The sequence below is a fragment of the Manacus vitellinus genome, unplaced genomic scaffold, assembly GCF_001715985.3.
Source record: "Manacus vitellinus isolate BGI_N305 unplaced genomic scaffold, ASM171598v3 scaffold_5_pilon, whole genome shotgun sequence".
In the NCBI taxonomy this organism is placed as follows: domain Eukaryota; kingdom Metazoa; phylum Chordata; class Aves; order Passeriformes; family Pipridae; genus Manacus; species Manacus vitellinus.
The window spans coordinates 38,792,870-38,818,206 of record NW_021940682.1 but is presented as its reverse complement, the minus strand read 5'-3'; the positions used below and the strand labels follow the sequence as shown (position 1 = coordinate 38,818,206).

The window sequence follows — 25,337 nt, the reverse complement described above, 5'->3', positions numbered from 1 at the left end:
CCTTTTCCCTCTTCTTAAGGAATGTTTCTTGAGATGACTTGAAAGGAATTGCCTCAGGTGGTTTGTGATTGTTATTTTCATGCCATGTTATTGGTATCTTTTTCTCTGAATGTGTTGGATATTTTGTATTATGATCCCTCACAGGCTTGTTCAGGGACATTAAGGTGTACTAATATAATTCTGTAGCACATCTCTAAGGCTTTCAGATTAATATATTTTACTTAGGTAGTAGTTCTTCCAGATGGTTCAGTTAATAAGACAACTTTTTGCCACGCTAAAGGTAGAAGACTATACCCCTGCTCCTGTTCCACCCTTTGAACTGGCAAAGATCTTCATCAGGGAAAAAAATCACTAAACTGAAAGAAAACTAATCCAGAAAGCAAGAATTGAATAGATTTCCACTCTCTTTAGCTTTAGCAACTACCTAAGAAATCAGACAAGCACAAGCAGTGTTGCAGGAAAGGCCAGAAGGGAAATGACACTGCCCAGCTGCAAAGTGTCACTTAGAGAAAGGATGACAGAACCACCTTCCAGAGGGAAAGGTTCTTATGCAGGATCTGTGATCTCATCAGCTGAGAAGAGATTTTCTTGACCTTTGCAGAGTTCCTAATATATTTTAGCACTGTTGTTGAAAGGTCTGAATCTTGTTTGCAGAATTCACTGAAGAATGCCTCGAGTAGTCAGGTGCTTTTGCTCCAATTTAAAATATAAATCACAAGAAATGTACCCAAAACATAGGGTTTAAAGATGTTTGGGAGGTCAGATGTTCCATCCTCTTGTCTAAAGCAGGACCAGAACAGATGAAATGTGCTTCTCATGTCATCCTCAGTTTGCCTAATACATCCATTTCTTTCATTTGCCCTACTTTTTTTTCTCCCCCTTTTCATGTAGGCACAACTTCAGTGAAGTGATCCTTTTCCTTGTACTCTTAGTCTGCCCTTCCTCACTCTCCAAACTCGTCACACAGGTGTAGTACTTAAAGTGTGAACATTTCTTGCTGATGTTTTCATAACATCTTTCTCTTCTCTTTTCTCCCACTTACTGTTTCATATCACTGGTCCAAACTCAGCTGGTGACTAAGAAAGTTTATTGGTTGCCACACCTGACATTCAGTCTATGCATTTTATTCTGCTCAGCCAGACATCTGAAAACATTGATAATAGATTGCAGCAGAAGTGCCATTATAAAGCATATGTGGTAGGTGTGAGGAGCAGGCATTCACTCAGTATAATTAATAGTGCTGGCAGCATTAAAAATGCACGACATGAAATGCCTAAGTACTCTGTACCATTGTTTGAGTCCTAAGGTGGAGAGTCAGCTGTATATGATATGGCTATTGGCTGTTGGAGGCTGTTGTTACTCTGTATTTATATTTAAGAACTGCACAGAACATGCCATCACGTTTGTGGCTCAGTCATTCCAGGCTCTGAGAGCAAATATGTGAATCTTGCCTTTTCAGTCTGAAGCCACTTCTTTTGACCATTTTTACATCATGTTGTGCTTTAAAACATGAAAGAAAGCAGATCATTTTTCAAAAGCTCTACCTTTTTTCTAGCTACTTTTCTTTGCTTCTTTGAAAGACTTGTCTTACATTAATTCATCTTTAAAAATAAAGTTACCTGACTATATGTCTCACAGCATAACAGTGTCTTCTGGACCTGCTCCTGTTTTCAAGGGAAATGGTGATTTTTTTCCCCCCAAATTTGAAGTGGAAAGGGAACTTGCTTTTTATCTATAACCTTTTTATCTGTAAGTCTTCTCCTAGTGCTGTAATTCAGTGTCTATTTATGAATATAGAATTTAGGAACAATAAAAAAGGTATCTCCAGAAGAAATGTTTTATATATATATGGTATTTTAACACTGACCAAATTCATGTTCTTTAGATATATTGATAAATTCTTCTTTTATAGGTTTCCTAAAACCTGTCTAATTTGGTCTAAAATGCTTTATAAGCAACGACAGGAATTTTAAGGGCAAGAGTACAAAACCATAATTTGATTTAAGGAGATTCATCTGTTACATTACCAGTTTATCTCCTGATCTGTGAGCATATTTTAAGTGTAGCATACAAGACATGTCACAGATTTTTATAGGCAGCACAGATAATATTGCAAAATGTTAGAATTTTTCCATCCTCAACCACTGCTTTTGGAAACTTTTTAATTAAATTTTTCAGCCGTCTCTGAAGATCTTATTAGTAGAACTGTGCTTGTTTTGTTTGTTTCCCTTCTATTACAAGATTCTTGCAGTCATTTTCCAGATCTCTGGCATCTCTAGGATTTGGAGCAAGGCTCTGAACTTGAATGGAAAGTGAACCTGGTATCAGTCATGTACTCCTTTCCTTCTCCCATGAGTTCGTTTACAAGTGTCCATACTCTTAGTTCAGTTTCACTAGAGAACTGTGAGAATTAGAAAGCTGTGTTGTCTCAAAATTTTATCTCTGTGGAGCATGCACCATCTCCTCACAGAGCCATTTTGTACCTAGAATGCATATTTACTATTTTCACAGAAAAAAAAACCCCAGTCACATCCTGTATTTACTGAGCAGAACTTTCCCAGAACTTTCCACCTTTGCTCCTAGTCTTGCTTCTGCAGATCCCAAAGAGCAACCTTGTATGCTTGGAGGAGATGAAGAAGGAAATGCAGCAGGGGCGGGCAGAGCCTGCCACCTTTACAACAGCGTCAGCAAATGGAGGATAAAGATTAAAAAATACAGTTTGTTGTCAAACCTGTTTGACATTTATTCATCTTTAAGCTCTTGACTTTACAAACTGAAATTACTTTCAATAAAGGACCTTTTTAAAATTTTATTTTGGAGGGTAGAAAGCTAACATATGCCTCAGGTGGAAAGGAAGGACAGGCGTGGTCTGGAAACAATGTAATTCTCAGCTTTAATATCCAACACAAGGGTTTTTTTGTCTGATGCAATAAAGATTCTTGCTAAATACATAAAATCATTGGACATGATTAGGTTATAAGATCAGGAATAACTATAGGTAGTTGTTTTGGATCTGGACCTATTTGATGAGAATTTGTTGTTCTCTGTGGAATAAGTTGGTCTCACTGCATTTCTAAAGGGCATATATTCAGTTCATAATTATCTCCACATTTGGCATAAACAGTGACAAATAATTAATTCTGGCAGCAAAAGCACACAAGGTAGTATTAGAGGGACATAGCTTGAGTTACTTTAGTTCTCAGAAGGCTGAGGTCAGTGAAGGACAACCAGCACTTCTGTTATCTGTACTGCTCCAGTTTTGTTGAAGCAATATAGAACTTGACTTTGGGGAACTTGCTTTTTGTCCTTCACATTTTGAGTCTGGAATGTGTGATGCTAATGCATCTTCAGTTTGACTAGTAATTAAAAAGTGATTAATTTGAAACTCTGTTCTGTTTTCAGAGGAAGGAAACAAAGGTTATGGACCTGTTTTTGAGGAGCAGCCTATCAATACCATCTATCCAGAAGAATCTTCAGATGGACAAGTCTCAATGAACTGCAGAGCTCGAGCAGTTCCTTTTCCTACTTACAGGTAACCTCTCTTGTTTTGATTTTCAGGTCTTGCTTATTTTACTGAGCAAGTGTTTCAGGTTGTGTTATTAAATGATTGACTGGCTTAAAAGGTCAGGGCGAAGTCTTCAAGGCAGGAAAAATGGGGAGATTTGCAATTTCTAAGACTCAACCTTGCTTCAATTTGCCAAAATGTCTAGACAGTATTGAAAACAGTATATTCCTGTTGTGTTAAATGTTTTCAGCTTTTGAAAGAAATACGGATCTGGATGTTAAAAAAAATTACCTTAAAAATAATTAGGAGGCTACCTTTCAATCTTAGGCTAAGGATGATTGAGGTTCAAGTCCTTGTTCTTCTTGATTCAGAATGGCTTTTTTTATCCTATTTTGCTGAAAAGGAAAAGGATTTGCTGTTGAACCTGCATATTCTACATCCCACATTGCTTTGGCATCTGTGTTGCAGAGCAGTGCTCAAGAATGCATCAGTTATGCTACTGAAGACATAAAAAACTTTATTCTGAAAAGCATTTCTACTAGTTTTAATAGAGATCCACACATGACCTCTTTCACAATAATTATATTATTGTAGAGGGCAATTCTGCTTTGTTGTGTATCCATATAAGTTTGTCAGCCATTGTCTGCTCATTATGTGAAGAGAAATGTACTTAAGATTATCACTATTAAGACTGTGACTAAATTACAACCTGGTCATAGGCAGAAAACTGCTGTAATTATACTAAGGACAGCCACAATTTCTTGCCAACTAAAGAGATCCATTTCAGTAGATTATCCTATGACCAGCCCCCAGTACTCACTTATGTGTGTTTCCAGACTCTGGTTTCTAGAACAGAAAAAGCAGTTGAGTCTGCCAGCTATTCTTTTAAATCTGTTACAGTTTTGTGATCAACTACGATATTTTTCCATCAAAACAACTTAGTCTTCATTGCCTTTTCTAAAAATATGCTAACAGGTTGCCTACCTATACAGGTCTCCTGTGAATAGCCCTTTTGAATATGATCCCTGCTACATCACATTTTGCTGTTGCATTTATTTGCTCTTACCATGCTTGGAAAGGACTAAAAGTGTGGAAAGATCAGATATGCTTAGATTTGGTACCCTTCTGATATACTTCCCCATCTCCTGTCTGCAAGACTGTAAACATACCATCTATAGAGTGATTACAGACTCTCCATAAAGTTTGGCATTCTTCTTTAACTGTTGTGGGCTCTGCAAAATTCGAACTAGTAAAGCCATTCTCGAAGGATTGCGTCGCACCTCCAAGCTTTTCTTTCTAGGAACAGATCTGATAATTAGCACTGATAGCTGATGTGAAGATAATTGCAATACAGAATAAGGCCACTTTCCCTATTTCCTGACATTATTTTTACTATACCTCAATACATTATCTTAATTTCTTAGCCCTCTAACAGTTATTGAGCCAAAATTTTCCTATCTCAGAGGTAAATAAGTCCTTCCTGCCGTTTTTCATTGCAGCATAAGCTGTCCTCAGGACACTTATTCCTAGGTATTTCTAAACAGAGGATTTATTATTTGTAACACAGATGTGTCTCACAGGACTGAATTGATCCTTTTAAAATTCTGTAAGACCAAAATGCTATTTGCTGCATCTTAAAGATCCTGCCATTTCATTAGACTTTATCTTTTTTGTTCATGCCACTCTTACTATTGTTTCTTTCTCTGACAACTCCAAGTTCCACTTCCAAATGAAAATTCTGTATATTTCGGTACATCTTCAATAGTGCAGGAACACATAGGGTGTGCACTCTCATTGTTAAATAATTATGCCTGTCTTAACCTTAGGAAAAAAATTATTTATGCTGAAATAATCTTAGGATTTTTAAATGTATTTAAGTTGCATCTTTCCTATTTGTGCTTAGGAAATGTGCAGTTCCTCTCTAAGAAGATTATAGACTCCCCCTTGTGGACACAGTAGTAGATATAAATGTAAATAATGAGTGCTGGTTTCTACTCCATGTATTTTAACTTTCTTAAAATCACTAGAAATCGATAAGGGCCAAATCTGGGCCACCAGTTTCTGTCTTAGTCCCTCAAGTGGAAGTTGCAGTAATTCAGTGAAGTGGCTGTGGGGTTTTACCATAATTAGGGGGAGAATGTTCAGCAATTTTCTGAATCTAGTAAGTAGGTCTTAAATCAAGCATGCCACAGTTTTTGCACTGACTTCATTGGCATGTTAGGTTTTACAAAACATCTTCATTAGCAGCAGGTTTACAAAACCCTCTTAGATAATTATTTGAGAATGTGTTTAAAATCCTCATGTTTGATCACTAGCTAGCTCATTGACAGCCAGCTCAAACATCTCTTAAAGCTTGGCTAGGAATCATGTTTTAACCTATATCACATCTCCAAGACGGCAGATGTGAGACTTATGTTTAAAAGACCTATGGAATTCAAATCTGTGCCTTTTGCTGAAGAAAAGCTTTAAACATATATAGAAGTATATTAATAACTTCCTGTATATTTTATCACAATTTATGAGTTATTTTTCACATCATATTTCTTACCAGGTTGCTTTTTTGGGCCAAATCTTACATCTGGCTTTTCTTTTTTAATAGGTGGAAACTCAACAACTGGGATATTGATTTAACAAAGGATCGCTACAGTATGGTGGGAGGCAGACTTGTTATCAATAATCCAGAGAAATCAAGGGATACTGGAACATATGTCTGTGTAGTGTCGAATATCTTTGGAACTGTCAGAAGCAGTGAAGCCACTCTGAAATTTGGATGTAAGCCAATGTTTACGTCAAAACGTAGAAAAATTATGGTTAGCTTGGAATACCCAATGTTTAAACTGCAGTGTCTTCTGCTAATGTGTGCTATAGCTGTATTACTTTGTAAAAAAACCCAATATCTTAAGTGCCGTAGTAATTTTGTAAGCATTTTATATTCTTTAGCACTCAGCTGACCTGACATCCTTCCCAGTGAGTAACTGTTAAATTATTAATTGAAGAGACTCATGGAGCCAGATCTCCAGATAATAATGTCCAGACTCTTTTAAAATCATGGTAGGACCTGAGGGGAAATAGTCACAGAAGAAAGACACATGTGGGGACATGTGATGATGAGGTGCTGCTGCAGTGCAAATACAACTGGAAGGCATGCCACTTGCTAGTAAAGTGTGTTCCCTGACTCCTAGGCTACAGTGAAGATCCCTGCTGAGGGACATTTCTGTCAACTTCTGACAATCATGAGCTAGTCTGGTGAATGCATGCATATGTACAGGCCTGCACCATCATCAAATCATCAAATATGTGCATTGTAAAAAAATGATGAGCTAAATGAAGAGTAATGTGAAATTTTACTGACTGAAGACGTGTTTGGGATTTTTATTTTACTTTGCATTAAGTTGCTTTTTTCCCTGGGTATATTTTTTCATCAGAGGGCAAAAAAAGGAATCCAGAAAAAAGGAATCCATTCTAACTGAGGTCTGTTCACAAAGCTCTGGGTTCCCTGACACTAAGTGATTAGCGCCCCTCCTGTCTTTCACCAGCTTCTGTGAGCAGAATTCCCTCCTTGCTCTATAAGATCAGACATGAAGTGAGAAGTTCTGCTTTCTGATAGTAGTTATAAGACAGTGGGGCCACATATTCCAGGGAAATTCAGAGGCTATAATGAGCTGATGATTATAGTTGATACAGTTGATACAGTCTTAGTCTGTATTTACCCGGTGTATTTTCTAGAAAATTGTTGCTGGCCGGCTGTGCTTAAACTTAAGTTTTAGTTAGGTCTCAGAGACACTCTTGGGAATTTAGTAGAACTGGATAGCTGCCTGCCATTGAAGAAAGCTGAAGTAATCTGCATGACTTTAGCTTAGATGATTTTTGTGGTAGAATATTGCATTCAGAGGCTGTGCACTTGGCTATTACAGAGGTGTTGTTTGCACCACAGTAGCATTTAGAGCAGGGCTCTGGTGAGGATCTCTACAGTGTTCCTGTACTTGGTGACACAGGGAAATCTCACAAGAAACATTTCGTGCCTCAAGGTTTATGATTTAATTTCAGATTGGATAAGAGTGAAAAGCAGCAACATAGTGCAATTATTGATGTAGTTGATGTTACTCATGCAACTGTTGTCTTATCTCTGCAGATACCATTAGTGCTCTCCCACAGTCTGGGGGATAATGAAAGACTTGTTTCTTCATTCTTTTACAGTAGTCTGGTTACCCTGCTGCATGGAAGTTGATTTAAAGAGAGTCAGCTAAGGCTTCACCTGGGACGTGGATCACTTCTGTCTCAAACCTCTGGCACTAAAGATGTGTCTGAGCTAACTCCTTGCCAGTCCTTGGCTGCTGGAGTTGTCAGAAAGGGCAGCCAGGTCATTTCAGAGAAGCCACTTTAAGTTACAGTAAAGAATTAAACTTGCATTTGGAAAAACCTGTGGAAAAATAATCTAAAATCCTTTTCTTGTCTCCTCCTGGGATTCCTTCTTCAAATGTAACTCGCCTGGCTACTCCTAGGGATATAATCTGTACCACTGTTTTTTTCTTTTTTCCTGGCATTTTCAATTATGATGACAAAAATACTGTAAAAAAATGGATTTGATAATGGCAAATAAGCAAAACTGGCATTAGAGGTCCAGAAGTATCTCTCTATTGTATTTCTACATCAATCTCTACAGGACTGAAAATAATAATAATAATAATAATAATAATAATAATAATAATAAATTATTGTCATGAAAAACCTAATTCTTCTCCCCTTCCTTTCTTAAAACTAGATCTGGATCCCTTTCCACCTGAGGAACGTTATGAGGTTAAAGTGCGAGAAGGTGTTGGAGCAGTGCTTATTTGTCAGCCTCCTCCCCACTACCCAGGTAATTCAGCTAAAAGTGCTTCATGTTCAATGTCTTAAGAGTAAAACGCAAATTAATATTTATTTTTCCAAGTTTCCTTTAAAATTATTTAAACAGTAACTTTTATGCACCTTGAGAATCAAACATTTAGGTTAGATTTCCATTTCAAATATATGTTTGTTGTTGGCCGTATATAAAGGGTATTGTTGAATTTGCAAATAGGTTTTGATATAAATAAAATTACTCAGGCTAATCTGGATAATGGAGGGGAGGCTTGGCCTACCAATCAGAAGACCTGATTACATATCAGTGTGTCACTGTGTCATCACAGACTTTCTGCTGGTCTTGGACAGGGCCCAGCTTCATTCTACCTAATGAAGTCACCTCAGCTGATACAATCATGGCTTCTGTTAAAATCATGTAACAGCAGTAGGCACCCTGAGAGGGTCAGAGATGAGGCAATTTATGCTCTGGAAATTCCTTTTTCTCATCATTAGCAACTGAAGAGCTCTGCAGGGATTATGCCCATAATCTCAAGTATCTGCAGTTCCATCATAAGGGCTGAATTTGGCTGTTAGCATCGCTTCTTCCTTGTTTTCATACTCTGTTTAAGTGTTGCAAGAGAATGAAGAAGTACAATATTTTGCTAGTTAAAATAATTTATCTAAACTACAAGGCTGGTGAGGACTTCCCAGCTTCTGAATTACATGAGGTCAAGACCCAGCTGCCTGTCTCCTCCCATCCCACTCCAGCTCCTGTGGGGTGGTAGTGCCCACCCAAGGGGAGCTATATGCACTGCAGCTGGGTCCCTGGTAATCTGCACTCATGGCAGCAGTACCCTGATGTTCAGTGTAGAAAGGTACAAGATGGCTACTGAGGCACGTATAAATCTCTCTCACATAGCTGCCTCTCCAAAAGAAAGATCTATAAACTAGAAATCAGAGTGAAGTAGTTTATATGCAGACAGTATTCTGTGATTTGAGTAGCTGATTGTGTTGGTTTTTAATACTGACTAGAAAATGCTTTCCTCCAGATGATCTCAGTTATCGCTGGCTTCTAAATGAGTTCCCGGTGTTCATTGCTTTGGACAAGAGACGATTTGTGTCACAGACGAATGGCAATCTCTACATTGCAAATGTGGAAGCATCAGATAAGGGCAATTATTCGTGTTTTGTGTCCAGCCCTTCAATAACAAAGAGTGTATTCAGTAAATTTATTCCACTTATTCCACAGTCAGATCGTAAGTATTTATTGGAAATGCTATGTGCATGCACTGCTTTAACTGTTTCTATAATTTTGTTAATTCATAATTACTTTAATCTCTGTAAGGAGAATTATATGACAAGTTATAATAGCTACCGCACAATGTTACTCGGTCCCAATCATTGCCATCCGCAATGAACACTCTGTGAAGGAAATCTCCATGGATTCATTCACAAATTTCCTCTTGAATCAAGAACAGCTCTTATCCGCTTTCCCTCTTCTCATCTTTTTTATGTGATAAGCCCCTGTACTCATCCCAAAATCTTTAATATCTTTTCTAGTCTTCACACTAGTTCAAAGGGGTATGACTGTAAAGCACAAACTTCATGTAAAAGTTGGTTAAAAGCTTCAGGAATTACTCATTTTTCCCAGGAAATACCCCATGAAAATAGAAAATCCTTTTCCCCTGCTGAAATTTCCTATCCAATGGTGGCCTAAGGGCTTTGTGTCTCATGGTTAATTCCCTAAGACACTTGTGTGGCTTTGTATTACTAGATTATTTGCCACCATTTCTTCATGAGAACTGCATGTTTTCCAAATAGTAACCAGGTTCCGTGTTGACTTCAGTCTGTCACTAGTCTCATAAAATGATCATCAATATTTCAGTGACCCTTTTATCTGTTAAATTTCCCATATTACAGTGAAGAACTGTGATTGAATATGAGTAATTATAAATTAGTGATCTTTATCCAAATTTTCCGTGGGCAATATTCACACTGCAATCTTCATCTAGAACTGCAAGAAGAGTTATACAGGGATCACTAGTAGGTAGATTTGATTACATTTGCATCCCTGTGCCCTCATTAGGCTGTAGATTTGCATACTCTAGCTCCTTCATATCCGAAGATAAAATTGAGCTTAAATTCAAAGTAATTCAGAATATTCCATCCATTCCACAAAGAATCTGTGGAAAATAGAGACTCGGGTTTTGTTTACCCACACAGACAGTACATCCATCATTGCACTTCTAAAAATTCCGTAAAAAATGTTAGGCATTGTCATCCAGAGAAAAATAACTAGTAAAACTAAGAAAAACAATTATACCTTACTAGTAAAACAATTTGCTGAGTAAAACAATTATGCCTTACTAGTAAAAGTTCAGTGCTTAGTCAGACTTTGTGGATGACCAGGCTGTTTATTCACTGTAGAGAAGAATTTTGTCTGGAATTTTAAGAACAGTTTTTTTGAACTGTGGAAATCTTACTAGCTGTGTAACTTTCTGCTGTGCCTTTTCTGAGAATCTTTTTTTTTGTGTTAGGAGCAAAAGTATATCCTGCTGATATCAAGGTGAAGTTCAAGGACACGTACGCTCTCCTGGGGCAAAACGTGACACTGGAGTGTTTTGCTCTTGGAAAGTAAGTGTGTTTTAAAGTTATTGTAGAGCACTGTTCGCTTTCATATTTCAGGGACTGAAAATAAATGTTTGATGACCAAATGCTCTTTTTGTAGTCTGCAATTTAACAACCAGTTCTTGCTGATTTGTACTTTACTATACCTTTTCAAGTCCGGTTCCTGAACTGAGATGGAGTAAATACCTTGAACCCATGCCAGCCACTGCTGAGATAAGCATGTCTGGTGCAGTTCTTAAGATCTTCAATATTCAGTACGAAGATGAAGGACTTTATGAGTGTGAAGCTGAAAACTATAAAGGAAAAGATAAACATCAAGCAAGAGTTTATGTACAAGGTAGGAGACATAATTTTGTTCTTGATGATCTATGTTGCTTTTACTTATGTTGGAAATACCTATGTTTTCACACTTGATGTCAGTGTTGATTCATACCATCATCCTCACATGCTGCTGTTCAAGTTAATAGAGCAAAATCAAAACTCACACATTAAATGCCAGTCATAACATTTGTGTGATAATTGAATGACTACTCAGTTTGTCTGGTTATAACAGCCGGTATATACACCTTGACAGTTATGTGTGTTAGTTTTAATGTAATTATACATAATGGAAATTATATCAATTTAGAGTACATGAAGTTGAAAGAACTTCCTGGAAGAAAAAGAGACCATTAGGTTTGTTATGTTTATGGTTTTCTGATTTTGTTTGTGGTTTCTACCTTAGCTCTGTCTCTTATCAGCTATGCTCAGTTCTTCATTCCTCTACCCTCTGTCACTTCCCTTTATGCATTTGGTTAAATTAGGTAATAAAAACATAGTATCTTACTGCTAAGTGGAATCATCCCAACTTGACTCATTGACTGAGACTTGTGCCACAAAACTGTGGCACGAAAAGGTCACACATAACATCTGAATCACTTTCAGAAGATTTCTGTCTCTTTTCATTGACTATACAGAACATCATCTGAGTTAAGATCCTCAGTTAGTGCTAGAACTTCAATGGGATACATTCAACATTAGTGTGGGATGGTTGTTACTGCTTAAAATAAGTAGAGCTAATAAATAGGTTTGTTTGCTTAGCAAAAGCAAAAATGCTGGACTGTTTTCAATATTAATTTTTTAAAATATCCTCTCTGGACCAAGAAAATGATTTCTTGGAGATCCTTTTAGTACATAAATAGTTGTGCACAATTTCATGTCATTTAACTATCATTTTTATGATGTTCATGAGTAATTTCCACATTGTATAATCTACAGATCAATATAAGCAGTCTCTTATGTCTTCGGTCATTCAGGAACCATTATTTCAATTCCATATTTTCTTCTCATAGAAAGTAGTTTGAAGTTATTTTGAGTCTATGTCATAAGACAGAAACTTCTTCATTCTTTGTTGTTCTGGTGCATTGCTGAGTTATCATCATTACTTTGTGTTTCCCATTTAAGCATCATGGGAAAAGCAGTGGAATTAATACAACATAATGCTCATTAAATATGTATGTGCTATATTAACAATGCATTATGTATTTTATTCCTCAGCTGCTCCCGAGTGGGTAGAACATATCAATGACACAGAGAAGGATATAGGCAGTGACCTGTACTGGCCTTGTGTAGCTACAGGCAAGCCTATTCCAACAATTAGGTGGTTGAAGAATGGTGCCTCGGTAAGTATATTAGCATAGATGATGCTGGACTGATTGCTTAGCTGATAGAAATGATTTTTTGAACCATACATTATTAAAAGGTTAAAAAAAATGTATTATAATGATACAAATATTTGCTGATTACACTTGCTTTAGGCATTAAAATCTATTTTTTAAAGTTTTATCTCAGTCTTCTCATTTCTTCGTGCTATTTAGTGTTCAGCTTTGAATTATGAACTTATCTTTTCACCATGTGTTTGAGAGGTGGATATCTCTTTTTCTTCAGGCCTGTTGTTTAAATAAATGCTCATTTTTCTGGATAAAAAAAATGTCTATTATCTACTCTTTAAAATTAATCCTTTTTGCCGCATTAGACATGAGTGTGTCTTTGAAAATATAAGAAAAATGGGGTCAGTGGAGATATGAGAAGAAAGAGTATTTTTAAATTATCAGTGGTGTTTCTTTATCCTGTATTTTTTCAGATTTTTTTTTAGACACAGAATGTTGCAAATGTTTAGCTGATGTGAAGTTTAAAGGAGTACTGTTAAATAATTTAATTCTGTTACATTGGATATGTTGTATAAATTAAGTAGATTTTCTGTCACAGGAACACAGAATTATTTGGGTTGGAAGGGTCCTTAAATATCATCTAGTTCCAACCCCTCTGCCATGGGTGGGGTCACCTTTCACTAGACCTGATTGCTCAGAGCTTGATCCAGCCTGGCCTTGAACAGTTGCAGGGCTGGGGCATGCACAGTTTCTCTGGGCAAAATTTGTCCAGACATGTCAACAATGTATTTAAAGTCTATTGCTTATACTGTATGAAAAGCCATTAAAAACCAAAGAGATTATAAGAGGGCACAATGTAGTGCTGCGTCTGCTGAGCTATGGTGACTCTGATCTTGGCAAGCAAACAAAAAAAGACAGTGAGGCAGCTTGTTTTTTGATTACCTTAAGAAAAATGTGTGAGGTTGGAGGGAGAACAGGTATATCATCATCTGCCATATGGAGATGGCTTAAACCTGGAAAAGCAATGCTGTTGTCTAGCTTCAGTAGTTATTGCAAACAAATAATTTAACAAGCAAGTTCCTTGATGGTACTTGGCTTTCACTGACAAAATCTGCATACTTGATTGCAGAAAGCGGTGTATAATTCTCCAGTAGTACACTGGAAGATTATGCTGTGTGTTAATGTGATGTTAAGATGATTTCCAAATGCAAGATAGCAAAAATATGCTAATTGCCTTGAAAATACAGCTTGTTTCTAAATCAGATAATTTTTAATCAGGTATTTCTCTTAGCACAAAACAAAGATTCTTGTTTTACATAAAATGTTTCCTTTTTACATGAAATATGTTTCCTTTAATATGTTCTTTTTTCAGGTAAATAGTATTCTTTTAATCTATCATTGCTCCATGCACTCCAATATACTTAGATACAAGGGTTAAACCTTTTCAGATTGATTTTCACAAGAAAACGATTTATTAACATGATCTTTCAAGAACCGATTGACATCTATTTGTAATTTACAAAATACCTCACCTCACTTTGTGCATTTTTATACGCAGTTTTTAAAAAGAGATTAAGTATCTTATTTTGATTTATCATTTTTTCTTTTTTATATTAAAGTATATAGAAAATAGTTTATACTATCTCCCAGGGGAATCTTCTGAAAAACCTACCTTATTGGGGCTTGCTTTGACTTTTTATTGTTGTAAAACAATGTACATACAATAAAAAGTACTGAACAGTGAGCATGGCATAACAAAGCTTATATGCATAAAATTGATTCAGTTCCTTGTTTCTCACTTCTGAATCAGTAGTGTTTGCATTGATAAGATAACAGGGGACTGAAGAGTAAATTTGTCTGCTGCCACTCATCTAGGACTTTTCCAGGAAAGTATTGAACAATACCAAATCTTCTTTTAAAAAAGAAGGTGAACCCAATGTCACTGAAAAAAAAAAAAAAAAGAATGTGAATGAGTGTGAATTCTTCAGCATATGTAGTCTGTATTAATGTCTTATTGTTTTATTGATTCTGTGTTTCAGTTCCGGAAAGGTGAACTAAGAATGCAAAGTCTGACCTTTGACGATGCCGGCATGTACCAGTGTATAGCAGAAAACACGAATGGAATTATTTATGCAAATGCTGAACTGAAGATTGTGGGTCAGTGGGATTATTTCTCTATTTACTATTTCAGAGTTGTGTAATATAGCAGTCATATTTGCAAGTATTTTTTGGTAACAGATTCCTGTGAGGATAAAGCTAAGAACCCTCACTCAGTCTAGGTGAGGTTTATTTGAGCTCTCTACCTGGATTTTGACAACAACTTCAGGATAAAGTTACTAACTTATGAGGCATGTTTGCCGTATTATTTCTGATGTTTGTCTACTGCTGTTACCCCTCAGAGAAACTGATAGTGCAGAAATCATATGCAGCATGTAGAGTTGCTGCCTACACTTTCAAGCTTGCATAACTGGTTGAGAAGCATTTTATTTTTTACTCACCTATGCTCACTGTTCTGTGGGGTAAAACCTGCTGTTTCAGAAACCGTATTGTCAGTCACTTGGCCTTTGAAGCTCTTCCTCTTCACTCTCCCTTTGCTTTTGCCTTCTACAACCCATTAAAGCCAAGCCACAATGTTTGCATGCAATAGAGCTGTGCCATTTGATGGCTGGATGTTGTTATTAATCCATTGTTCTCCTAAGGAGCATCAATTTAACTTTCAGATCCAGAGTGATCAGCCTTAAAACAATTTCTGATGTTTTTGTTGATGTCATTAGAGCAGGTGCATTGGCTGTATGACAGGGTTTTCCTAGATTTCCCTGCAGTACTTACTCTGGGTTCTTTTCCATCTCACACTTGCTTTCAGACTTTCCCAAGACCTGAAATATTATTGGTTTTCCCAACCCATTGCAGAACAATAACTCATCCTATGCTGTTCTTCCATTACTATGTACTCACTACCAGCCTGGATTACACACAATGAGCACCTTTTGCATTTGCTTTCAAAATTTGGTGTTGGTAAGATGTGGATGTTTGTCAGAGTTTTGCTCTGTACTTCTGTAATTAACTAATAACCTTATTTCTTCAGGCTGTGCACACACTTGCTGGCACGATTAACAATGGTATGCCAGGATGCAAAATAGTTAAATGTTTTTTTTTTCTTTTATTCGATTTTAGATAGAGAGAAAATCAGTAAGCAAAGATCTGACCTCAGAAACATAAGCGAGGTGCTTGCTACAGTCATGTGTCATTAGTCTTGTACATCTGAGAGTGCACCTAGGGCCAGCTGGCCAAACAAAAAACTATAAAGAAGGGCACAACCTTAGAGTTCCTGCAGAGGGTTAAAATCACTGAAAAGTATGATCAAGTGAGGAACTTGTTACAAAGATTCATCTCCTCAGGTTCATTCAGGAATCTGAATTTTATTAGGACTGATCAAAAGGCCTTTTGAAAGGGAAGAACTTCCTATTGATTTCAGTGGACTTTGATCCTGTTAGATTAAGCTTAGATGGAAGTTTCAGAAAGAAACTTCTAATGTAACACAGCACAGAACTACATAATTATTTTTCCTGTTTCTTTTAGGTCACCGTCTACTTCCCACCACATCTCTGTATCCTTAATATTTTTCTCACTGGTCTAAATAATGGACATTTGTAAAAAAATCAGTAGTTCTGTCATTTATTGCATGTTGCAAACAAATTTTCTTTTGCAGTAAATCACTCACAGCAATACTTGTGTTAATTTTTGCTTTCAGCTTCACCTCCTACTTTTGAACTGAACCCTATGAAGAAGAAAATCCTAGCAGCTAAAGGGGGGCGTGTAATCATTGAATGCAAGCCTAAAGCTGCTCCTAAGCCAAAATTCTCCTGGAGCAAAGGAACAGAATTGCTTGTAAATGGGAGCCGGTTAGTACTGACTGTTAGTGAACACTTCGAGCCTTAAAAACATTGCCATATATTTCTATCTAGTTCTTCCTTTTTGAAGAATTCAGGGATAGGAAAATATGTAATTTCAGGAAAATGATATGCTGAAATATTGCTGACAGTGCGGATCCAAATAGCTAGTAGGGTATCCAACTTTAACCAGTCTCTTTGGTGCTGGTTACATTTAAGAATTGAATTGTATCATAAAACTCTAAGAAAAATATTTGAATGAGTACAAATGCATAGAAGTATGTGCTCTTGCTCCAGCAATGAGACATCTAATCCTGCCACAGTCTCTTTAAAAATCTTTTTCTATAAGGGTGTTTATAAATCCAGTAGTGAGATGTGAGTTTTCAAAAGATGTTTGTAGTTTGTTCTTTCGCTTACTACAGTTCTAGAGTAAACATTGGTTTCAAATATAAACCCTAATTGCTCTTGATATATTTTTTGCACTTTCCATAGCATACGTATCTGGGACGATGGGAGTCTGGAAATTATCAATGTAACAAAGCTAGATGAAGGTCGCTACACCTGTTTTGCGGAAAATAACCGAGGAAAAGCTAATAGCACTGGTGTTCTAGAAATGACAGGTAAGTCTCTGAATTGTATTAGTTTCTTTTGGCTATATTCCCTCAATTCAAAATCAGTAATGTTTTGCTCCAGCATTGCAAACTGCTCCATATTTTTTCTTTCTAATTTAATTCCTTATTAAGAATGAATTGATGCTTTTAAAACATGTTGCTCAGAAGAAACTGGCTTTATTTGCAGCAGTTCTATCACTGTATCTCAATTTTCAGGGTTGATTTATCCATAAGAGATTATTAAATCAGATACATTAAGTTGACATATTTAATGCATTCCTTCAATTTGGTAGCTTAGCACTCACACTAAGGTGAGATTCTGGAGCCTCAACTGAGAGCAAGGGCACTCCTACTGACCTTTCTTTTTTTTCTTTTTTTTTTTTGTACTGTAAACAGATTTGAGAGAGGAGTATGCATGTTCAAGGGAATTTGCATAAAATTTGTGAGATAAGGGCATATAGCCTTATGATTGTGCTACTAAATTCTCTTCCTTTATAAGTATTAGTATTTATTGATTGAGTACTGATATCCTTAATTATGTATTTTAAATCTGATGTCAAATAGTTAAATAACTCTAGACTACAGACAGGAAAGACAACATTCTGTAACAACTATGTCTGTAAAGTACCACTGATCATAGGAGAGTCATTTATCAGACACATTTTTATCTCTGTTCCAGAAGTTACGTTGGATGTGTCAGCTCAATGCCATGATAGTGATGTACTAATGTGAGAATTAATCTGTAGTACCAGATCATATGAAAGCAATTTTCTGGATGATATATACCAAATGAGTTGTAAAATTTTACTTTATGTTTTCGGTTACTTTTTATCATCTTCTGCTGTTACATATGTCTTAATATTACTCTCAGGCATTTAAGTATTTTGAAAGTTTTTGTAACTAAATATATCCAGACCCTTCGTAGTTATATCATGCCTTCTAAAATCAGGAAGAACATTTGCAAACTAAATTCACACAGTGGAACACTTAAACCATATGTTTGTAAACCTTATAAAGTAGTATAAAGAAATTTTAAATTTTGAAGAATTCTGCTCTGATTCATCTAAAAATGAACACCAAGATAATAAGACATCATAGCAGACACAGAAGGGTCAGATGACATATTTCAAAACTGTTTTCACATTGTGGACAAAGTGGACAATGATGAAGGCTGATGAAGAATGCTTTAAAACTGGCATTCCCAAGCACAATACATGGCCCATAAAATGTCTTGGACATGGTGTGTGACTACAGGAAATTAAAAAGTTAAATCTGAAACTGACAGGCACTGCAAAGTCTGATGGTTTTTCCCAGATACTGCTTGTTCCCTGCCACTGGTCCACTATTTCAGCAACATTTTAGACAAGTAGAATATTTATGTATACATTTAGAAAATCAGTGATGGTAGAACCAAGTGCTGAGCATACAGGCACCACCACACTGGAATGGAGCAAGTATCCTAAGAGTGTGTCCACAGCTAAGACTTTGGAGATCGAATGTTAACTGGTTGCTCCAATGCACTATGAGATGCTCCATACTGCAAAAGCCAGTAGCTGTGCCATCCTCAGAGTCTCAGGCATTTTAGGTGTAGAAGGTTTTCTTTGTTCTCTTTAGTTTGGTCCTTTGAAATGTAACTGTATGAATAACATGCAAATTGGAGTTTGAAGGCATAGTTTAATGTATAATCAAACAGTTATGGAGCTAAGCTTACATTTGAATAAACATTTATTTATTGGAATTTTCCATGTTTGCCATTAACTTCACAGAAGCTACAAGGATTACTTTAGCTCCGTTGAATGTTGATGTCACCGTTGGAGAGAATGCTACCATGCAATGCATTGCGTCCCATGATCCCACGTTAGACCTGACATTTATTTGGTCTCTAAATGGCTTTGTAATAGATTTTGAGAAAGAGCACGAACATTATGAAAGGAATTTTATGGTAAGATACTACAGATCCTTATTTAATATGGGAAAACCTAGTTTTCTTTGTTGTGAATAGCTCTCTTTTCTGGTATACTTCTTCTGTTGTGTTGGTTCAGGTCCAGAAAGATGCAGTAGGCCGAGAACATAAAATAGAATTACAACTTAGACACCTTACAGACACACATAGACACTTGCAGGTAGATACCTGAAATCAGGTATATAAATTGACGTAAGTATTTTGGTACCTTGGTTAAATCCCACTCTGGTTATTAGTAAAAATAGCTGGTAAATAGGTAGCCTTGTAGTAAACAGGGTGCAAATTATCTCAAAAAAAGTGTGCATATGCATTCATTTTTACTTACCCGTGTTTTTCTCATCAGCATTTCTGGAATTTGGCACAAGACTGGGCCAGATGGTGGATAGGAGTCAAACAGTCTGTAAACACTGAGCAAGAGTTTGTGTAAAGGGTAAACAAGTTAATACAAAGACACTAATTTTGACACACAGAAAGAGGAATCATAGTTCTTCTGTATTTGCATCTATGGCTATATTTTTAGAGTCTTCTATCAGGCTTTTTCAAAATTAATATCTCTATTAGAAGTCCTTTCTTATCTGATCACATGCTGATTTACCTAATATTCAACAACCTCAGTGTTTGCCTATGTGTGTAAATATTCTGTCGTTCTTCATTTAAATGATACAAAAATCCTTAAATTTATATACCTTTTTATTTTGTGCTTCCAAGAGGAACTGTGGGTATATAGAGAAAAGGTTGCTAATGATACCTGTAGTATCTGGAAACACCAGGGATTGTGCTTAGTTTCAGCTCCATGTTCAAAATTATGTACCATGTAACAGTGCCTCCTGCAGTCCTCCTCCTAGGCTGGCAATATTATCTGATTTTACATGGACCAAGAGATTCTTTTTTTCTCTTTCAGTATCCGTTTATCTCCATGTGAAAAGATGTTTCAAGCATAACTATTTTAGTCTGATTTGGAACAAACCAGCCCTTTGAGGAGTCAGAGTTGCCTCAACCTGCTCATTTGCTGAGTTGTAGAACATCCCTAAGAAGTCACGTTGCTCTCTTTCAGTAAGAGAACAAGCCCTTGTTCAACAATCCAGTAGAAGTATGCTAAAATCATCTTAAAACATTTAAACTCAATGACATAAACCACTTTCTGCGATAAATCTCCTGAAAGTCTATGTCCAGACTCAGTAGCAGGGCAGTAAGCAGTTTGCAGTTGTGCTGGTTTAAGAGTTAACCAGCAGGGGGAATGAACTCAACTCAAAGGAGAGACAAGTCAGAATAACAATTTATTAAAATAATACAGTAAGTACAATAATACAAACAAACAATTGGTCTCAACCCACAAAAACCCAAATGTATAACCCAGTACTCTGGGGTATGAACAAAGTGGTGTTCCTTGGGCCCCGCTTGAGTCCAAAGTAAAGGGAGAGGGGAAGAACCTGCTGGTGGGAGAGCTGCTGCAGTCTGGCCGGAACTGGTGATCGCAGTCCAGTGGTGGTCTAAGTCTGGTTGAGAGCGATGAGATGCAGCCGTCCTCTGGATCCCACGAGTGGGTTGAAAAATGTTCCAAAACTCCAAGATTATATATCCTCCAGTTCAGGCAGGAATGCCAGTGCTCCCCTCAGGGCGGGGAGTTCCACAAAGGGTGTGAGGACAAAAGCATCCTCCTATCTCACAGGGCTCTTGACACCTAGTTTATAGCCTGAGGAGTCAGGCTCTATGGACAGAGGGTGCGAATAGTCTATTGACAACCGTTTCTGGGAAATGACATGGAAGGCTATAGAATACACAGTTTTGGGTTACACCCATACATGATGAACTGATCTCAGCTGTCCTAACTAGGACAGCAGTCTATTTTGTATTACCTCGGGAATTTAAAAAAAGGGTAGATCTTCATCAGTACGCTGACGTCTTTCAAAATATTTTCTTCATGTGGCTACTAAGCCACACTTTTGATATGTTTACATTTACACTTTGGTAGTAATCAATACATAGGAATACCATGAAAAAGCTTGAATCGCCTCTTAATGGCATTCGTTTGCCCTTCGGTAAAGCTTGGAATGAGTCAGAGTACAGTCAAAATAAGAACTTGAAGAGTAAAGCCCCAATAAATTTATTCCTTGTAAAAGAGCAAATAAAACCACTTTGTGTTAGATTTTATTTAGTTGATTTCTTTTAGCTACCTGACACAAGTCGTACAAAGAAATTGTGTTCCATAAAACAGAAAATCAGGCTGAAAGTGTTGATGAATCAGTGATATGGAAGGTAAAAATGCTTTTATCAGAAGAGTTTGTAATGCAAGAGAAAGGAATCTGAACTTTCTTCATCTGTGGGTCATGTGTTGAACAAAAATTTTTCTATCACTAATAGATACTTTTGGGTTTTCCTCTAAATAATGGAAATAAAAGGAAATAGGATTTTTTTTTTCTTTTAGGGTAAATTAATTCTGAAAGTTTATCCTGATTTTAGAGCACTTTCTAGCAAATAACCTCAAGTGAACAAATGTGGAACCATGTAAGGGCTCCAAAAAGTGTGTGATTCTCTTAGAAAATTGATGATATATAATTCCACCCTGTTTCATCTTCCAGAGAGCCAGTGGTCCTGGACTCCTGATCTGAAATTCTAATTAACTCCACAATATTTTAGACACTATTGAAATGCTTGATTTCAAAACCAAATTAGCCTAACTTTACTAGACTACCTTGGTCTCTATAGACTTTTTATGGTCTGCAGAGAGAGAGAAAGAGGTGCTTCACTTCATGTGGGTGTTAAATCTTGTGCTGGAATATTTCCTTTTCCAAGAGATTAAAGGGATGGATTCAGAAGGAACTGAAGAGCAACTAACTCTTAATTCACTTAGACAGTTGAAGTTTAGGTTAGGTTAAAACATCAGTTAATTTACTTTTCAGTGTGTAAAGTGTGTGTGTCCATCTTCCTGAAGGATATTTCTTGGTTTGTTGTGTTTCTTTTGCATTTGATCAATACTAAATTATTTTAACAGGGGCAGCTTCTTGTTTTTCATTCCTATACCTTACTTCTGGGCTTTCAAATGCAAAGCAAGTGCAGATAATCTCCATTCCTCTTTCACAGGCAGCTTAGTCTTTACTGGGGACAGTAGGATTGCATTTGGAGTCTGCATTTGTAGCTATTAGGTTATTCAGCGCTTAAGTAATAACAAATGTAGAATGTTTAACAAATTCAGCAAATCCAGTACAAAGGTTTATATAGGATATAATTAAGAGGAGTACGAACTTTTTATATTTCTGTTTCATTCATTTATTGTATTCTTACATTAAGGGGTTTTCTCCTTCCTGTGCAAACAAAGGGATTTTCTTCTGCCCGTTTCCATCTCTAGCAGTTCTGAGCTGAAGTCGCTGGGTGGCAGGTTTGTTCAGGCTTTCCCAAATGCAAAGGGTGAGATGTTCTGATTTGAGAGCAGCAGCACGAACTGCTGGGCTTGAAACAGTGAAGTCTCATGCTGCCATGCAGCCCTTCATAAACACAAAATAAAAAGATATTCCATCATGAATATTAAAATTACTGGGTATGTGAAGCCTGCACTCTGTGCTATAATTTCCTGTTGATGAAGGATCCTCATCTGTCTTCCTGATAATATCACTATTAATTTATGTGACTGTGCAGATCAACATGCTGAAACTTGATAGTGTCACAGTATTTCAGTTCTCAAAATAATACTAATGTTGTCATCCCATACACATAATGAAATGCTAATGAAATTCATGTAAATCTCTGCACTGTTCTTTCTTTAAATGGAAGCTTTGGTATCTCCATCATGGCTGAAGGCAAAACTAATTTGCATTACGTTAGTACTAAAATTCATTTCTCAAAAGGACATTTGCCAGTGCTGTTTTTATTTCCTGTGACAGCAATATTTAAGATGGAAAAATATATATGAATTGGTTAACTTCCAAAGAATTAAATGGAGTCTACAAAATCTTACTATTAAATTGATTACTTTTGACTTTATTTATGGTTGTTCCTCTGATTATTTAATTGACAAAATAAACTTTATCAATCCTTTCAAGTCTCAAAGAGATGCAACACTTCAAGTAGTCTGGAAAATGCTAACGTTTGATCACTTTTTGTAAATCTTCTTTTTGTCATGTGTTTTTAAAGATTGAAAAGATTACTTTTGTTATATATTAAAAAATGTAAATACTATCCAAATATGACTGTTCTTTTAAGTTTATTACAAAAAAAATCTTTCATATGTGAAGGTGTGTTGCTGTTCTTTTTTTTACTTTTGAGTCCATTTGTATGGATAGTCAGGAAGAAGAACTTCATAATTTAACTGGTTCAAGTCAGAATCTTGTAAGTAGATTAGGAAGAGTCCAAATGTAGGCTGTAGCAGTCTTAGTCACATAATGACACACATACATTTTAAAATGTTTTGCATACCAGCAGTATTCCTATTTGCTACATTATTTACAAGTTGTCTTAAGCAAAATCAGTGAACCTGAAACCCTGATATTTTTGTCACCATTTTATTTTTAATAACTATACTTAAATAGCTTTACAAGTTAGGTTAGATATCAAGAAAAGGTTTTTCACCCAAAGGGTGGTTGAGCACTGGAACAGCCTCCCCAGCGAAGTGGTCACAGCACCAAACCTGTCTGAGTTCAAGAAACATTTGGACAATACTCTAACATTTGGACAATACATGATGGGATTCTTGGGGCTGTCCTGTGCATGGTCAGAAGTTGGGCTCAATGATCCTGATAGTGGGCAGTCAAAAACTAAGCGATTCCAGGTATGGGGTATAAACTGGAATACTTTATTGAGCACGAGAACACAATTTAAGGGCCTTGGAGGTTGGACATGTTAATGAGGAGGACGAGCTATGTTATTAGGGGATGGATCATACTAACTAGAGGATTACACAATTTTCTGCTACAGTTACACAAGTGATTAATATTTTCCTTTTTTAGGACCACATGGTGGGAAAAGGACAAAGGGGTTTCTTCATAGTTTGATAACATCATCACGAAGTCTTTCCATATCTTGCTGGAGGAGACAGGTCAATCAACATAGCTAAATATTAATAGGTCTTGTGATGGAGTGTCCTCAGAGCAAGGAGTTTCTCCCAGCTCCTGCTGTCCATGGCCTGCTACATAATCTCATCAGCTCCTTCTCTGTTGATATTATATTTTTGGGATCCTACACTGGATGCTTCCCTTCCAGCTCTGCATGATTCTATGTTTGCAAATAGCTTTCTTCTGTAAGAATTAAATAAAGACTAAATGGTGATAGAAAGATACAGTAAGGCCAGATGATGAGTTTTGTTGTAGAGATATCTGACTTGTTACTTACTCAAATTTTCTCATACAAACGGGGCATTGTTCAAGTTGATGCTGACACATCTTGGTGTCATGACTGCTACAGAGCAGGAATTAAGACCTGATGAATCCGCACTGACTCTGAAGTGTGCATTCTGACTTAGCAGTGTGCTCTCCAGTGTTCAGGGACATGGCACAAAGGCAGACAGATGGGTTCAGCATACAACTTGCCGGGCTCACAGCTCAGGCTCTATGCAGCTTAATCCAAGCTGTCCGTACATAACTAGCTCTGGTATCCCTCCAGCTATCATACAGTGAAGCTGGACTATGTATATACTTTGCTGTATTCTCAAAGGATTTTTTTTCCTTTTGCAAATATTATTCCTCTTACTTTATGCCTCTCTAAAAGACAGAAAACTTTGCAGTCTTACAGGATGACATTTGTGATATTCTGGATATATGTGGCCAGTTACTTTACATTAAAGTGAAACAAACATGGAAGGGCCTGTTTCTTTAACTGATAAGGGTGTTTAATTCAAACACAAAAATCCACTACAGATTTCTCAAAATAGGTGGGATGAATTCTAGATTGAAGACAATGTTTGCCAAAACATTATGTTCTCAGAACTGATGATTTTGTAAACCACAAAGAACAAGTTGAACTATAAAAAAATCAGATTAGAGGAGTATGGGTTAATACATGCCTGTTTTATGTAAATTATTATGGTTTGCAGTTCCACGACTAGTAAACAAAGTTCTACTGCATGCTCTTGCTTCAATAGGAGACACTTAGTTTTATTGTATAAATCTTTCTTCCAGCCCAAACTATTCTATGACTCTATGATTCCACAGTTTTCTACAACAGAAAAATATACAAGAATTTTCATTTTAATTTTTCTTTACTGCTTTCCCTGCAGATGGTGGAGTCTAGCTCTGTAGACCAGAAAATGAATAGAAAGTTTGAAAGAACTGACGAATTGGA

General features: G+C 36.6%; 1 protein-coding gene across 1 annotated transcript in view; it reads left to right on the top strand.

The window, feature by feature from the left end:
- Window positions 1-25,337, top strand: part of CNTN1 (contactin 1) — an 80,557-nt gene that overhangs the window by 8,683 nt on the left and 46,537 nt on the right. Inside the window, exons 2-12 of the mRNA XM_018080611.2 lie at window positions 3,403-3,532; window positions 6,105-6,277; window positions 8,268-8,363; window positions 9,376-9,582; window positions 10,864-10,960; window positions 11,110-11,291; window positions 12,491-12,615; window positions 14,643-14,760; window positions 16,355-16,505; window positions 16,986-17,113; window positions 18,871-19,046. Coding sequence (XP_017936100.1) covers window positions 3,403-3,532; window positions 6,105-6,277; window positions 8,268-8,363; window positions 9,376-9,582; window positions 10,864-10,960; window positions 11,110-11,291; window positions 12,491-12,615; window positions 14,643-14,760; window positions 16,355-16,505; window positions 16,986-17,113; window positions 18,871-19,046 — 1,583 coding nt within the window. The remainder of the gene's footprint in view (window positions 1-3,402; window positions 3,533-6,104; window positions 6,278-8,267; window positions 8,364-9,375; window positions 9,583-10,863; window positions 10,961-11,109; window positions 11,292-12,490; window positions 12,616-14,642; window positions 14,761-16,354; window positions 16,506-16,985; window positions 17,114-18,870; window positions 19,047-25,337) is intronic.